This window comes from Penicillium riverlandense (assembly GCF_028828495.1).
Source record: "Penicillium riverlandense strain IBT 135883 chromosome Unknown utg000003l_segment0_segment0, whole genome shotgun sequence".
In the NCBI taxonomy this organism is placed as follows: domain Eukaryota; kingdom Fungi; phylum Ascomycota; class Eurotiomycetes; order Eurotiales; family Aspergillaceae; genus Penicillium; species Penicillium riverlandense.
The window spans coordinates 1,783,539-1,798,190 of NW_026643196.1; the positions used below are offsets into that span (position 1 = coordinate 1,783,539).

General features: G+C 53.1%; 6 protein-coding genes across 6 annotated transcripts; 2 read left to right on the forward strand and 4 right to left on the reverse strand.

The window, feature by feature from the left end:
* Positions 1–794: 794 nt before the first annotated feature.
* N7474_004371 (uncharacterized protein) lies at positions 795–3,353 on the reverse strand (the record flags this gene model as incomplete). Its single annotated transcript, XM_057195786.1, has 2 exons — positions 795–2,966; positions 3,021–3,353. The coding sequence occupies 2 exons, from the start codon at positions 3,351–3,353 to the stop codon at positions 795–797; spliced, it is 2,505 nt and encodes an 834-aa protein (XP_057053182.1).
* Positions 3,354–4,047: 694 nt separating this feature from the next.
* Positions 4,048–5,217, reverse strand: N7474_004372 (uncharacterized protein; the record flags this gene model as incomplete). Its single annotated transcript, XM_057195787.1, has 1 exon — positions 4,048–5,217. The coding sequence occupies one exon, from the start codon at positions 5,215–5,217 to the stop codon at positions 4,048–4,050; it is 1,170 nt and encodes a 389-aa protein (XP_057053183.1).
* A 232-nt stretch (positions 5,218–5,449) lies between these two features.
* Positions 5,450–6,200, reverse strand: N7474_004373 (GPI anchored serine-threonine rich family protein; the record flags this gene model as incomplete). The annotated part of the gene is made up of 2 exons (XM_057195788.1): positions 5,450–5,995; positions 6,048–6,200. 2 exons carry the CDS (start codon positions 6,198–6,200, stop codon positions 5,450–5,452), a joined length of 699 nt encoding a protein of 232 aa, XP_057053184.1.
* Positions 6,201–7,384: 1,184 nt separating this feature from the next.
* On the reverse strand, positions 7,385–10,342 carry noc4 (ribosome biosynthesis protein NOC4; the record flags this gene model as incomplete). The annotated part of the gene is made up of 5 exons (XM_057195789.1): positions 7,385–8,159; positions 8,675–9,148; positions 9,199–9,642; positions 9,692–9,900; positions 9,956–10,342. The coding sequence occupies 5 exons, from the start codon at positions 10,340–10,342 to the stop codon at positions 7,385–7,387; spliced, it is 2,289 nt and encodes a 762-aa protein (XP_057053185.1).
* Positions 10,343–10,556: 214 nt separating this feature from the next.
* Positions 10,557–11,460, forward strand: atp4 (F1F0 ATP synthase subunit 4; the record flags this gene model as incomplete). Its single annotated transcript, XM_057195790.1, has 4 exons — positions 10,557–10,587; positions 10,656–11,104; positions 11,159–11,381; positions 11,435–11,460. The coding sequence occupies 4 exons, from the start codon at positions 10,557–10,559 to the stop codon at positions 11,458–11,460; spliced, it is 729 nt and encodes a 242-aa protein (XP_057053186.1).
* Positions 11,461–12,081: 621 nt separating this feature from the next.
* N7474_004376 (tetratricopeptide repeat protein) lies at positions 12,082–13,614 on the forward strand (the record flags this gene model as incomplete). Its single annotated transcript, XM_057195791.1, has 6 exons — positions 12,082–12,738; positions 12,796–12,835; positions 12,903–12,996; positions 13,080–13,409; positions 13,489–13,530; positions 13,584–13,614. The coding sequence occupies 6 exons, from the start codon at positions 12,082–12,084 to the stop codon at positions 13,612–13,614; spliced, it is 1,194 nt and encodes a 397-aa protein (XP_057053187.1).
* Positions 13,615–14,652: the final 1,038 nt, after the last annotated feature.

The following is a 14,652-nucleotide window of genomic DNA, read 5'->3' on the forward strand; positions in this document are numbered from 1 at the left end:
CATGCCTCCATCAGGGGCGCAAGGATGAACTTCCTCGGCAAGTCTTCTGGGACGAACAGAGGACAAGGCAAAGTGGAAATAAAGGCGTCGATATATATCCGTCGCAGGCGTGTTGACGAGGAGGCAACCGACTGTTGTTCGTGGGTCATGAACGAGTGTATATAGGAAGAAGAAAGGAAGGAGGAGGGCGTGGGGAGGCTTATTTATATTCGGCGCCGCATTACGTTACCTCAGGCAGCTACGACTACGACATTGTTTGCCTACAATATGCAAGAAAGAAAAATTTGGCAAACTTCTGCTTGCCTAGAAGAGATTGCACTAGAGGAAATAGCTCAAATGTAGTAAATGTAGATACAGCATCGCCATCATGTCCATGGATCAACAGATAATGGCTCTGCAGCTCCAAGACGGCCCTTACTCCCACTTCCAATCGTTGTCTAGCACCAAGTTCGCCTGAGATTCATGGGCCAGTACGACTGTTTTATGGGGCTTTTACCGACGGGGACTGAAAAAAGACATTTCATTCATTCAATTGAGAGTTCTACTCGCCTATCTACTAGAAAGTCCCAGATCTTCCTGGGTTCGCCCATGATGGGGAAGCGGTGGCCGTAAATGAGATACTTCTCAGGCTACGGGAGGAGAGCTTCGCCAGATGGTGGGCCTTGATGCCCATACCCATGCATATCTCGGTCCAGCACAGGAGGAGATCCCAGATGGTGTTCAGAAGGTAAACGGAAACGATGAAGGGAAGAGGAGGAAGCAACAAACCCTCTACCACCAGCCAGCTCTATCGCTCACCAAAACTCAGCTGTTTCATTCTCGGAAGCAGCAGATACATGGGCTGGCATAGCTGCGAGCTTGCTTGCGCTCGTGATGGTGGTTGTGGTTGCGACTGCTTCGGATGCTCCACTAGCACCAGCCGACTTGGGCGCCTCAGCACCTGGGCCATTGTTGTAATAGCCCACCGGGTCGATGTTTTCCACAACGAGTTTTGTAGCCCTCAGCAGGTCACCAAGCCCACCACTGCCGATGGCGTCAGCAACCGGTGTGGATGTAGTAGAAATTTCTATATCGCGACCCAGGAGTTCTGCGGCGGTCCAGTCTTGGGTGCGATCTCCGGGTTGGAGTGAACCATTCGCCTTCAGAAGCACGTTGATGACAGGGCTGACCAGAGAAACTTCCCACCATTGTCGACCAGTCGAGACCATCTCCGTGAGCTGGGCACAGGATGCTTCCACGGTGTCCGAGTCCAGAGGGTTAACAGAGAGAAGCAAGTCCTGAATCTCAGTGATCTGTAAAAAGAGATCGTGGTTGGCGTTTGTACGTTCCTCGTTCGAGGGGTTCGAGGGGACGAAACAGTGCCGCGTCCAACGTTTCATGGAAACTTTCTGAACTGCCAGCACAGCCTTGGGGAGACGGAAGTGCAGACGCACCAAGCTTCTGTTCGGTTCAACCCAAATGGAATTGACAATGTGATTGACCGCGTCCCCGATCTCAGTGTTTGGCATGGGGTTATACTCTACATGCCCTCTGAGGATGGCGGCAGCATCCCAGATATTACCAGGGAAGCTCAGGTGAACCGAACCAAGGAAGGCCTTGGGCCGACTGACAGTCGCATCGCCGCCGCGGTCGATAGTGATGATGAGCAAGGCGCCAGTTTCCGTTCGGCAGTAAATCTCGTACTGTACACACGATTCCGCAATGGCCTGATCAAACAGCCGGTGTCCCTTGACTTGCAGATCGACAATGTAGTTGATATCGGCAGGACATGTTGTCAATCGGTTGATGAAAGTAGTGCTTGGGGGACGAGTCCCATTGAGAGGCAGAAACAAGCGCTGGAGCTGTGCAAATGACATCTGTCGGTCTTGATCGGCAGTAGAAAAGGAAGGCACGAGGACAAGGCCAAGCTGGATTTCCAAATTCAGGGGCCCAGGATAGCACTCGGCAGCAGTGAGCATGGGCTTGAGCACAATGAAGAAGGTCTCGATCAGTATATTCTGCCGCTGCTTTTTTCTCACAGCTGCTGACTCCGTCTTTAGAGCGTTGGCTTCTTTGGGGGGATCATTTTCCTTGGCCTTCTCGGCCTTTTCGGTTGGGAGCTCTCCCCACGCATCAGCGACGATTGCTTCCCGTTTGGCCTTGGCCTTGTCCTTGGCCGCTGTCTTTACCTTCCCCTTTGCAGATGGCTTCGCAGTTTGATGCATCGTGCTGTGAAACTCTCTGGTCTTTGCTTCATTCGCAGGCGACAGTCGTTCCTGAATGATCGCCGCAGCCCCAATCTGAGCAAGAAGGAAATTGTTGGCCTTGGCCTTGTTCTGATTTTGTGGCTCCTGCTGGAACACGTCGAAGGACGAAGGATCCCAGGTGTTGGTCGCAACATGCTCCAAGCCTGGAGGTGGAACAGCTGCGTTCTTCGTGGGGGCTTCTTTCTTCTCTGCAGGACCTTCAGCACTCTCCACTAGCAGAACCTTGCGGGTCTTCAATCCATGCGACCTTCGTTTCACCGGCGCAGAGTTCCCCGCTTTCTTTCCATCTGGGGCATCAGGGGCATCGACCCAGTCATCGACCGCTTGAGCCTTTGCAGCAGTCAGGAACGGATGTTGGCTACCGTCAGTTGCAACAACAGGGATATTGGGAACCATGTTTTCATCGGTATTGTAAGCTCCGGCCATTCCAAGCTCAGGAAATGTGAATTCATTCCACTCTCGACAGGCCGTCGTCGCATCCTCCACTCGAAGAGGGGTGCGAATATGACACGGCTTCTCCCACAGTCTGGTGGGCAAGTCGAACTCGTATTGAACAGGAACCCACATGGTTCGCAGGGTGGGAAAGCTCGAGCGCGGGTCAAATAGTGCACGACGGAGAGCAACATGGTTCAGCCCTGCGTAGGAAACGATATCGTATTGGATGGAGCCGCTAGTAGGGGCGACAATGGTGGTTTTCCGATACGGCCTATCAACCAAAGACTAGATAACCGTCAATTTCAGAACACTGGTCAGTAGAAGCAAGCGAAGACTTACCAGTGCCCCTTCTACAGTAGCAAGCCTCTCCAGTGCCTCCTCCACGTCGGCACTGTTGGTCCCAAACACACGTACACCATTCTCGGTATCGACAGAAACCTCCGTACCAGTTCCCTCAGCAATGCGAGGCAGGATATCCAGGCGATCACCAGCGAAGTATCCGAGCACGCCACCTGCAGGGATCCAGAATTTGGTCGTAAGTTGCTGGCCAATGTTCTCGACGAGGTCTTCAGGCGGGTCATCTAACTCGAGCAGATCCTGCTTATTCTCCTCTCTTAGAGTGGGCGTAGCAGTCCTGGCATCATCAAAGTCAATGGCCATGAGCGGCTGCATGCGAGGGATCTGGAGACCATGTCAGGACGTGCCGACTGTATTTATGGGGTCCATACATCGAGAAGATCCTCTTTGCGGTGCTTCTCAATAAACCCAGCAAACAGCCAGCCGTACTTGGAATCATACATGGCACCATCGGTGCCTTTGAGTAGAAGAGCCTGTGAATGGATGAGCAGGGTATTCCAGAGGGAAGGTGCACTGCTTACATGGTGAGACTTGATGTATTGAACCTGGACTTCCGGAGTGATCTTTCTGTGCGAGTTCAGTTCAGTATTCTGGACGGATCGGGAATACTAGAAGGTGAGAGTCTTACTTGATCTGGTCCTGAAGCTCTTGCACCTGCGTTGTGGACGATCAGCACGTCAGATACTCCAGGCAAGTAGTGAGATGGGTTACTCACTCCCAGTTCCTCCAAGGACCATGTAGTTGCCAAAAGAAGATCTCGCCGGGCAGCCATGTTTGGGTGATGGAGCAGGTGGAGAGTAGATGGTGGGTGGAAAGAGAGAGAGAAGGTGTGAGAGCCAAGAGACATGGAAGGAAGGAAACAGAAGAGAAAGACGGAAACAACACCATTGTTCAGTCATGCAATCATCAATCAACAGTAAATCTAACAGTCTAAATGAATCAATAGAATGGGTATTTTCCCGGCAACGCCATGCACCATGAATGAGAACTTGTACAGGCCATTAGTAGATCACCCCGACTCCTTATTTTCCTTCTCCTTTTCCTTCTCATTCAGCTGGATCGCCCACCGCATCTGCGCCTGTGTCTCTTTCATCGACTCCAGCGCGGCATCAATCAACGCATTGTTTGCCTTGGCCCGCTCCAGCGTGTCTCGGAATTCCTCGTCCTTGGTCTTCTTGTACGAAGCATGCTTCGCCATCAACTTCTCATGCGCATCGCGGAGCACCTCCACCTCGCGGTTCTTCTGTTCGGCAATCACATCCATCCGCTCCGCCGAGAAATCCCTCGTCTTCGACGCCACCGCCATCGAATCGACCTCCTTCCAGATGGCTTTGACGCGGCGACTAAAGTCCTCCTTCTCGCGCTTCGTCGTGCCGACCAGCACCTCGTACTGTGTCTCGTGATACTTGGCGATCTCGTGCGCGCGCGCCTGCTCACGATTGTGCGTTTCGCGCTCCTCACGCATGGTCTGGTTGGTCTTGCTGGCGTTTAAATCGGCTTCTTGGCGTTTCGTGCGCTCGCTCTGGATCTCGGCGCGCAGTTCGTCGAGTTTGCGGTCTTTGCGCGCGATCGAGATGAGGTTCGTTTCGTTGACTTGCTCCAGGTTGCGCACCCGCTCGCCCATGTTTTCTACTTGGATCTTGAGCGTTTCGTTCGATCGTTGCGTCTCCTCCGCACGCGAGCGGTACAGGCTGCACTCGCGTGTCAGGCGGGCGATTTCTTCTTGTAGATTGTGGATCACTCGTCCCGACTTGCCTGTCGCTGCGTGGCCAACGGCGGACCATTCTGTGGTGTTGTTGCTCGGGTCGGGGCTCATGGAGGGGTTGGAGATGATGGTTGGCGAGGTATGGGAGTCTATAGTTATACGCAAGGGGGTTAGCGGACGGTGTAGTTGAGGCGACGCACACCCACCTCGTAGCCCGTCGGCGGCCGGGGCGCCATCTTCGAAGAAGCCGTTGTACTGGTGCATGTTCAATTGGGTGTCGACATGCGGGAGATTGACCTGAGGTGGCTCTGCAGCGACAAGGGACGGGTCAGCAAGAATGTCTAGTCGGGGCCGAGAGGCCAGGCGTTGGTGCCAGGCCATTCTGGGAGAATGACGATCAGCATAACCGAGCGTACCAGAGAATCGCAGCTGAGCCAGGCGTGTGGTGGCAGGTTTGTGGCGGCGACTAATCATCGCCGAGTCATCGACATCGTCAGGAAGAAGTATATATACAGAAACAGACGAGGAGCAATGAATCCAAGAAGATGTGAAGATTAAAACAAAACAGGGGCTTTGGTCGGTGGTTGGTGGTTCCACTCATTATGGGCGCCACCGCGGGCGCTAGCACTGATCCGTAATGCACACATCACATCAGAGAACAACACGGTGAACTATAACGAACTATGTACACTGAGACACTCCAGAACTACTGAAAGAAGAACGCCAGAACAGCCAATGCCCCCACAACAGCCGAATATTGCAGTCGGCTGGCCCCGTTCTGCACACCACCCGTCTGCTTCGCCTTGTGGTGTCCCGTCGCACTCGAGCTGCCCATCACCGAATCAGTCACCATCGAAGTTGGTGCTGCGCTGCTAGACTGAGCGCTGGAGGCCGACGAGCTGATCAGGGCCTTGCTACCCGTGCTGGTGGTCTGACCAGTAGTGGCACCAGTCTGGGTTGCCTCTGTGGTCGGCGCTGTGGTCGTGCCAGTCCCAGTCGTAGCCTGGGTGGCCTGAGTGGCCTGAGTGGCAGCGGTGGTCCCATCAGATGCCACAGCCTTGTCAGCAAGAGCCTTCATCTGCCCAGAGTAGTTGGACTGGCTGCCCTGCATGATCTGGAAGGCGTACGGAGTGCCACTCGCGACGTTGCTGTCGGGGGTCCATGTGAACTTGCCATCCTTGGCGTTCGAGGTGATGGTCTCCACGTCCTGGAGGTTGCCGGCATTACCCTTGCGCAGGTTGATAGTGTAGGGCTACAGCGGATTAGTATCGGTGTTTACGATGGGTCAAAAGGGCAGGCTGTACCTCGCCAGGATTGCCACCAGTCCAGGTCAGCGTAACAGGCTTGCCGGCCTGGATTTCAGTCGGGAAGCTGGTGAAGGACAGAGCGCTGCTGGCAGCAAGGCCAACGGAGAAGAGAGAGGCCGAGATGGCAATGACACCGGTGGAGATATGCATGGTAGTGAAGGAACTCAAAAGAGACGGTGGGACTTTAAAGAGAGTCGGATGGAATGGATTATAGGCGTATAAATGCGATAGAGGATTTTCCAAACTTCAGCAGGGCGAGTCCATTCTTATCTACTGTTTTCCAGCAGCCAGCCCCCGCAAATACTTGTAGGAATTTAGGAGAGTGCGCGTCTGGAATGTTGCATTCCTCGACAATAAGCTTGCAGATCGGGTTTGGGATGGCCGTGGGAGTATTTGGGAATGTCTTTGACCAAAGAACAACAAAAAGAATCAACAGTATTCATTGGAGTAGAGAAACCGTCATGATCAGTTGTATCTATACCCACTACCGAAAGGGCAACGCACTCCTAACCTTTCCCCAGACCAGTTTTACAGAATACTAGCCAGTTGCTGCCAATCGAATGTAAACAAAAGCCACAAACGTGGGTACCCACCAGTAGACCCGATGCAACATGCCATCCCTCGGACTACGTAGTGTATAAAGCAGATGGCAGCTGTCGACCAAGACTAGACATACCAAGGGGTGTTTGTGTTTCAATCATATTTTGATTCCCAACTTATAAAGCCGGTTTAATTTCCATAGTTCGGCTGTCTTAAATCCATCAGACATAGTATCAACAACGGTGTTTGTTTACTCTACCCTGAATATCAGAATATGCAAGGGCGGTGTCTTCACCCCAGCATACGGCCCACGCAACTGGAGAATTTGGCTCTCAGAGAGGAATTCTGAACAACTACCCCAAGACATCCCTAGGTGTCATGGTATTGGCCTACATGCAGATCTACTCTGTACTCTCTCTCTAGGGATGGCGTGTGACCACGCTAGCCCTAACGCTGAGATAATCTGTGAATAACACGCATTTTTCCAAATATGGCAGGAAGCGCAAATTCACAATAGGGATTGTCTGTGTTCATATTGGGTGCAAGTCAATGAGCTAGGAAATGAGAATGGCGGCTTATATCGCTCCCCGGCGCCTTCCTCAAATGGAAGTGGCTGCCGCTGAACTTGAGTCCGCCATATACGCCTCGCTTTCGCTCAATGGGCATCTTTTTCTCTCTTCATCACCATCACTCGTTCATTTTCTTCCCGTCCATCCACTCGCTTCTTACCCGCCCGCTTGAACCCATACCTCTTATCTCACAATATCATCTTGACTTATCAATCACTTATTCCTCTATTCCAAACAATGTCTGCCTCCATGGATACTGTCTCTAGTCCTGCTGCGTCCGAGCCTGCCTGGCAGGGTCCGGACCCCTCCAGCCCAAGCACCTGGACCACGGCCGTGGTCAACGGGAACCCCCAGCCCATGCAGCGCTTCTACGCCCTGCCCGTCGACGACAACGTCAGCGCTGAGAGGAAGGCCGCTGAAGCGACAGACCTGGCCCAGCTGAAGGCCCAGCTCACCAAAGCCCTGAGCACGCTGGCGACCGTGCACAAGATCATCGGCGAGCGCGAAATGGCACGGATGATGCAGTCCCGCATCGGTATCGACCTCTGGTATAGGAGCTGGATCAAGTACTTCTCCTACCCCCAGCTGCACACCATTTCGGAGATCGTAGGCCACACCCACCAGAAAGTCGACATGCACTTCCGCGAGACTGCCTCGGGCCTGCAGACCTTCCTCATTGGCCTGCAGCTCGAAATGTCTCTCGCTACCACTGAGCATCACATCCACAGTGTGATGCAGTACATGGAAGTCGAAACGTCGCGTCGCTGCGTGGACCGAACCAATCGTGCTCGCAAGACCTTCGACAAGATGTGTCGCAAGATCCGTGGTGAGCTTCGCATTTACATCTCGCCTCGTGTTCGTCTTCAGATGAAATACACTCTTTTCGCCCTGGACACGGGTTTCCACTACCACCATTACCCAACCCACGCACTTGCCATGGCTGCGGTACGTGAGATGACTGCCTGCCATCTGCCGGGCGTCTATCTCTACGCTCAGCCCCCTGATGCTCCTCAGAACCAGTATCAGGTTACGCACACGGTCCACCAGACGACTAGTCCTTCTACCTGACTGTGCAAGGTTGGGTTCCTGGTGTTTCTGCTACTGTGACGGACAATGAAGAACCATCCAGCTTGTACTATGACTGAGCGTCAGGAAGATCGGACTATTCACCAGTTACAGGATAGCTAGTGAGTTGCGCATGTTTCGAGGAGGTCGTTTGATTCGCAGATCAGGTCCGGCATGGTTCTTTCTCTTTCTCCTTCCTTTTTGTTTCTCTTTTTCGTTCTACTTATTTCCTTCTTATGACTGGGACCGGAGTATGCAGATGTCGCTCGTTTTTCTCATGTCTATGGTTTATGCATAACGACAGATACCCCAGTTCAAGACTGCTCACAGACTGCACAGATCAATCAATGCACGAAATTTTCATCACAATGCCATGCCCCAACAGAAAAGGAAAAGACAATGGTATAATAAAACAATCAAGAGAAATCCCACAGTCCCCGCAGAAAGCACCCTGGACCAGAATCCACACCCCCATCCTCCTCCAACAACCGATCTGTAAAAATCCGCTTGGGGATCTGATACTCCACAACCGGAACCTTGCGCATGGGCCTTTCCTCCGATCCAAGCTCTGCATGCACCATGCCCTGATACGTATGATCCAAAAAGTCTTCTAGGTTATACGCTTGCTTGGTGAACTGCTCCGAGACAATGCGCGCAATGGCAGCCACGTTAGGGTGGTAGTGAGACTGCAGCGTCTCGATTTCCCAAATACTGCTCTCGAGAGCGTTGGTGCGGGTTGGATCTGGTTCGGCGGGATCAAAGGGGTCCTCCACACCTTGTTCCCCGTTTGCGCGATGCATCATGAATGTGCATGTGGGGTGGCTTTTGAAGAAGTTGTAGATGAAGGGAACGATCACCACGATGGCGGAGGGGGCGCGTTCAGTGCCAGCCGGGACAGACGCTTGATGAAACTGGCGACTAAGGCTGCAGGGAGATGGGTTGAGCAGAGGAACGTGTTGAGGAGACGAAAAAACCGGGAGCGGTGTTTGGAATGGAGCAGGTCGGCGTCGAGGAGGGAGTAGAGCTTGTGATAGAATTGCGGGTAGTCCAGGTTCTTTTCTTGGATGAGGTAGAAAAGGCCCGAGAGTGCGAGCAGGGACATGGAACCGCCTTCGTTGTAGGAGTCCGTTAGGAAGTCCATTAGGAGCTCGGGACGAGAGAACCAGGGTTCAATGGTGGATGCCATAATTCGGAGGAGGGTCTTTCGTTGAGACTGCGACAGGTTGTTGCGCAGAATGGCTAGCCATGCTTCCTGGGCGCGCTTCTTGTGGGAGCTGACGGATACCAGTCGTTTGTTCTTGGTTTCCGTGTAGAAATTTTCGAACTCCTGGGTTGCGTCTGGCACGTCTTCGCAGGCAGAGAGGATTTCGACGAGCCGTTCAAGGACTTCAGGGTTTCGCTTGGTGGCGCCATATTCGCTGAGGAGGGTTAGTTCATGGCACCGACAGATGAAGGCGAGGAACATACGCAATCTGTGCAAACGTGTGGTACCGCACGTCGTCATATTCCTGCACAAACTTGGAGACAAACTCGGTCCGGAGATCGGACTCTGGTGCTTCAACAACCGCCTCGAAAATGTCCTTGAACATCCCCGACGTCCAGACCGTGTTATCCGCACCGGGGATATGTGTCACCCGTTCTTTGACCAGGCGCATGCCCAGCGTCAGAGCAGTAATCTGAACACTGTCGTCAGAAACAGAAAAGAAAAGGTCCGCCAGAGCATTTACCCACCTGAGATGCAGTATCGGCCTCAGCCATAATAGCCAGCAATGCCTTCTGATATTCCACGCATCGCTCCTTCAACCATGCCACAATGATTTTCTCGTTGTCCGCAGCGCGATTAGAATCGGTCAGGTTTCCCGCCGCGATCAATCGGCTAAAAACCCGACACAGGGATACTGCGACTGCCAATTCCGGGCTCTTAGGTGCTCCCAGCATCGCAATCAAGGTTGCGATATTGTTGTAGTGCTTGCGCGACTCGGCAATCTGGGTTTCGAGCTCTTGGATGGCAGCCAGCGTCTCGGCAAAGTCATTTTCGGCGACCGCACGGCGCTTGGAGGATGTGGTGGCGCCATGCTTGGTGCTCTTGCGCTTCTTGGAGTCCGCAGCGGCCGGCATTTTGGAAGAGATGAGTGTATTCCAGGCAAGTTGAGTATTCCGGCAACTGATGCAAGTCCAACTATTTTTTTGGTCGGGTCCATGTTTCTCCGGTCCTCCGTCGGGCAGCCACCCAAAGCGGTTTAGCGCAGCCACACTCCTAACCAACCCGAAGTTCCCAGTCTCCTCAACTCAACCCACGACTCCATTATTCAAGATCTTCCCATCTGACACAATGGCTTCGCGTCTCGCTAAGAGCGCCATTGGTACGCTCCATCCACTTTGCGACATGCTCTTTCACCTCCTGCATCATTCAGCTAACTCTCTCCCCCAGGCGCAACCCGGCTGCGGCCGGTCATTCCCGCCCGCGTCCCTGCCGTCACGGCCCTGACCTCGACTCGCTCGGCCTCCAACGTCCCCGCCGAGAACCCCGAGAAGAAGGCCCAGTCGATCCTGGACAGCATTCCCGGCAACTCCCTGGTGTCCAAGACCGCCGTCCTCTCCGCCGCCGCCGGTCTGTCCATCGCCGCCATCAGCAACGAGCTCTACGTGATGAACGAGGAGACCGTCGCCGCTTTCTGTCTGCTGTCTGTCTTCACTGGTGTGGCCAAGTACGGTGGCCCCGCGTACCGCCAGTGGGCTGAGGGTCAGGTCCAGAAGCACAAGGACATCCTGAACGCTGCCCGTGCCGACCACACTACCGCCGTCCAGCAGCGCATTGACAACGTCCAGGAGCTGTCCGGTGTGGTCGAGATCACCAAGCAGCTGTTTGCTGTTTCCAAGGTAGGCTGATTGGTTCTTTGTGAGTTAGGGCATCGTCTGACTCGTGTGCTCCAGGAAACCGCCCAGGTCGAGGCCGAGGCCTACGAGCTCCAGCAGCGCACCGCCCTCGCCGCCGAGGCCAAGCAGGTCCTTGACTCGTGGGTGCGCTACGAGGGTCAGGTCAAGCAGCGCCAGCAGCGTGAGCTGGCCGAGTCGGTCATTGGCAAGATCCAGAAGGAGCTGGAGAGCCCCAAGGTTCTGCAGCAGATCCTGCAGCAGAGCGTTGCCGACGTGGAGCGTACGTCTCCCCCTTGTTCTTCCTCTTATTGATTTGTACTAATCTTGTTGTAGGCATCATGTCCTCCAAGGCCCAGTAGATGGACTCCGGTGGCTCCCGCGGCTGTTGCCATTGTGTACAAAACTATAGGGGCTGTCTGCATGTGCTAAATCAAACTAGACCTTGCAATACCATTTCTTTCATTTGTCTGAATTGTTATTCTGGCCCGGGTCTCAAGAAATCCGGTTTAGGGTTGGTGTAGTCATCGTAGCCCATTGTTGTCGGGACAAACAGGTGTTGTTGCGCCACTGACAGCGCCTGAGTAACCCTGCCGCTGCATGCAGGCACCGTGCTCCACATTCTTGGTTTTGTAGTATATGAAGGATCCAGTGTATCTGGGGTATATAGCCTAGAATTGTAGACCCCGTTCCAATTTGTCTCGCCTAGGGATGTCATCTACCCGATACACCCATGTTCCAGTAAGCGCCTGCGGACCCAGCCAAGCCCACCCACGACCCAGACACAGCCACCGCTGGAGGGATTCCGTGAATTGCCCCAAGACAGATCTCTCTCCTCTACCTAATCTCTCATCCTGTTCTTTTTCTAGATATATATATTTTCTCACTATCCGCATCTCTCCAGCCTTACCAGGCAGCCTCGGCCCAACCTCCCCCACCGATCAGCCATCCTTATCACCGCAGTTATCAATCACCATCGCAACATGCCCTCCCTCAAAGACATCCTCCACAAACGCGACGAGCTGAGCACTAGCAGCAAACCCCAAGAACCACCGCCTTTTCCAACAACGCCTCCAACCCCCGAATTCAAATTCATCCGCTCCGACACCATCTCCCAAGAAATCCTCACCCCGCCGGAAGGCGCATCCACCTCCACACCTGACCACCCGCTTGACTCGCCCGAAGGCGCATCCGCATCCTCTTCCGCCTCCCCACGCCGGAGCTTGAGCTTCAGGCTCTTCCACCGCACATCACGCTCCCCATCCGTCTCCTCAGGCATAGACTCCGTGTCCGGACCGTCGCCTCCGCGGTCCTTACGAGGCGAGAACCGCCTCTCGAGCCTCTTTCTCAACCAGCGCAGCAACAGCACCTCGCGCAGTGCGAGTCGTGCCTCGGTCAATCTTCCCTCGGATCTACCGCAGATTGTTGATGAGGAGGATGGTGACAAGCAGGATCGTGAGAGCCAGTGGGAGAAGAGGGCGACCATGCTCGTGCAGCAAAATCCGAATTTCCTGTCCTCCGGATTGTCGTCCCCTTCGCCGGATGAAGCTCATGGCGGCGGCGGGGATTATTTGCAGGTTGAGGGGCTGAAGGCGCGCGTGCGGAGTTCGAGTGTAACGACTCCGACTCGGCAGGAAGATGTGAGTCTTGGTGAATTCTGTGTAGGGGGTATCTTGCTGATGTATATTACTGTCCAGGTCAATATCCAAGAAGCTATTCGACTACACGAATCCGGAGGTAAATACCTCTCTCTGTCTCTCTGTCTATCATATAGCCTGTGACGACTTCAATTGACACACCCCAGACCTAGAACGATCAACCGCAATGTTCGGCAACCTCGCCGACCCAGATGGCGCCAACAACGCCCTCAGCCAAGTACTCTACGGTCTAGCCCTACGGTACATCCCCCCCTGTCTCTCTTTCTACCACTTTCATATCATATGATGCATTCACCGAATACCATACTAAAACCAAAAATCAGCCACGGATGGGGCTGCACCCCAAACCCAGCCCTAGCAATAACATACCTCCGCTCGGCAGCATCCAACAGCGCAGCAATCGAATCCGAAGCCCTGCGCGCTGGGATAAAAAAAGGCGGTGCCGCAAAGGGCGAGCTGGTCCTCGCTATCTTTGAACTGGCGAACTGTTTCCGCAATGGCTGGGGCGTCGAGAAGGATCCTGCTGCGGCACGGCAGTATTATGAGACAGCGGCGAATTTGGGGGATACTGATGCCATGAATGAGGCGGCGTTTTGTTTTCTGGAGGGGATTGGGGGGAAGAAGGATAAGGTGAGACTCGCGCTTCTCTTGCTGTGACATTGGGTTGGTTTGGGTTGTTTCTGATGCTGACCGCGATTGGGGTCTGCAGTTTACGGCGGCTAAGTATTATAGATTGGCGGAGGTGAATGGGTGTCCTACGCTTGGAAACTCATGGTGTGTTCCTGATTTCTCCTTATATACTCTTGAGACTTGACTAACGTGCCCAGGATCTGGAAGGACAAGTATAATCCCAAATAATGACGGAACTGTATATTTTCTACAACAACATCACATAGTACATACACAGCACATAGTCATAATGATCCCTAACTCTTCCCTACGAGGTATAAAGATGAGAGAAGAATAAATCATTCCGCAGTTCTGTTTTTGACATTTAGTGGCTGCCCACGTTTGCTATATCTGGATATGGGTATGCGAATAGGTACAACACAGACAAGTATCACCCGAAGCATAGACCATGAATCGAAGGGGTAACCCGAGCCAAATAACGGATGCATATCAAGGAATGAAATCCGGAGTGCTCAAGGAGACCACTGAAAAGATTAAAGGCTCGCAGAATACACCAAAGATTCAAGGGGTGATAGTATGATAGAAAAAAGAAATCGTCTCGTAATCATCATTGGCAATCGTCGCGTCAATCATATGTAATCATCAATATTCGCAGGGGGGTCGTTCGTAACTTCATCACGTTCGTTCGTCATGGGCGTCGCCGCCTTTGGAGGGTGTAGTAAGTAAGTAAGCAAGCAAAAAGGGCTCGCTGGAAGAAACACGAAGTAAGAAACAGAAGCAAGAGTAAGGCCATGTCCAGGGAAGAGAACAGTAGGAGAGAAGCGAAAGGGAATGAAGAGAAGGGAAGCAGTCTCCCAACCCAATCCAAAATCAAGCCAAAGGCAAATCAAATCAAATCATCCAGTCCCAATAATCCGTCCTCGCTAAAAAAAAAAAGCATCAAATAGCCACATGCAAGAAACAAGTTCAGTCATCACGTCTCATAAGCTCATACCCATCCATCTGTGCACGGCACATCATCAGGATCATATCTCATCCGCCGTATTTCATGTCATCGAAGAGGACCGCTCAGCCGCTCCGCTGGAAAAACAAAACAAAAATGCCAAAAATGCCAAAAAAGCAAACGCTAAATCACGCTGGTCGCTAAGAATGAGACTGTGATGAAAATAAAGTCAAAGAAATACAAAGGAGAAGTTGCGCGTGGATTCTATCTGGACACACGCGGGGGAAATATCGAAAGCCATTGCTAGCTTTTGTTGGTCAGAG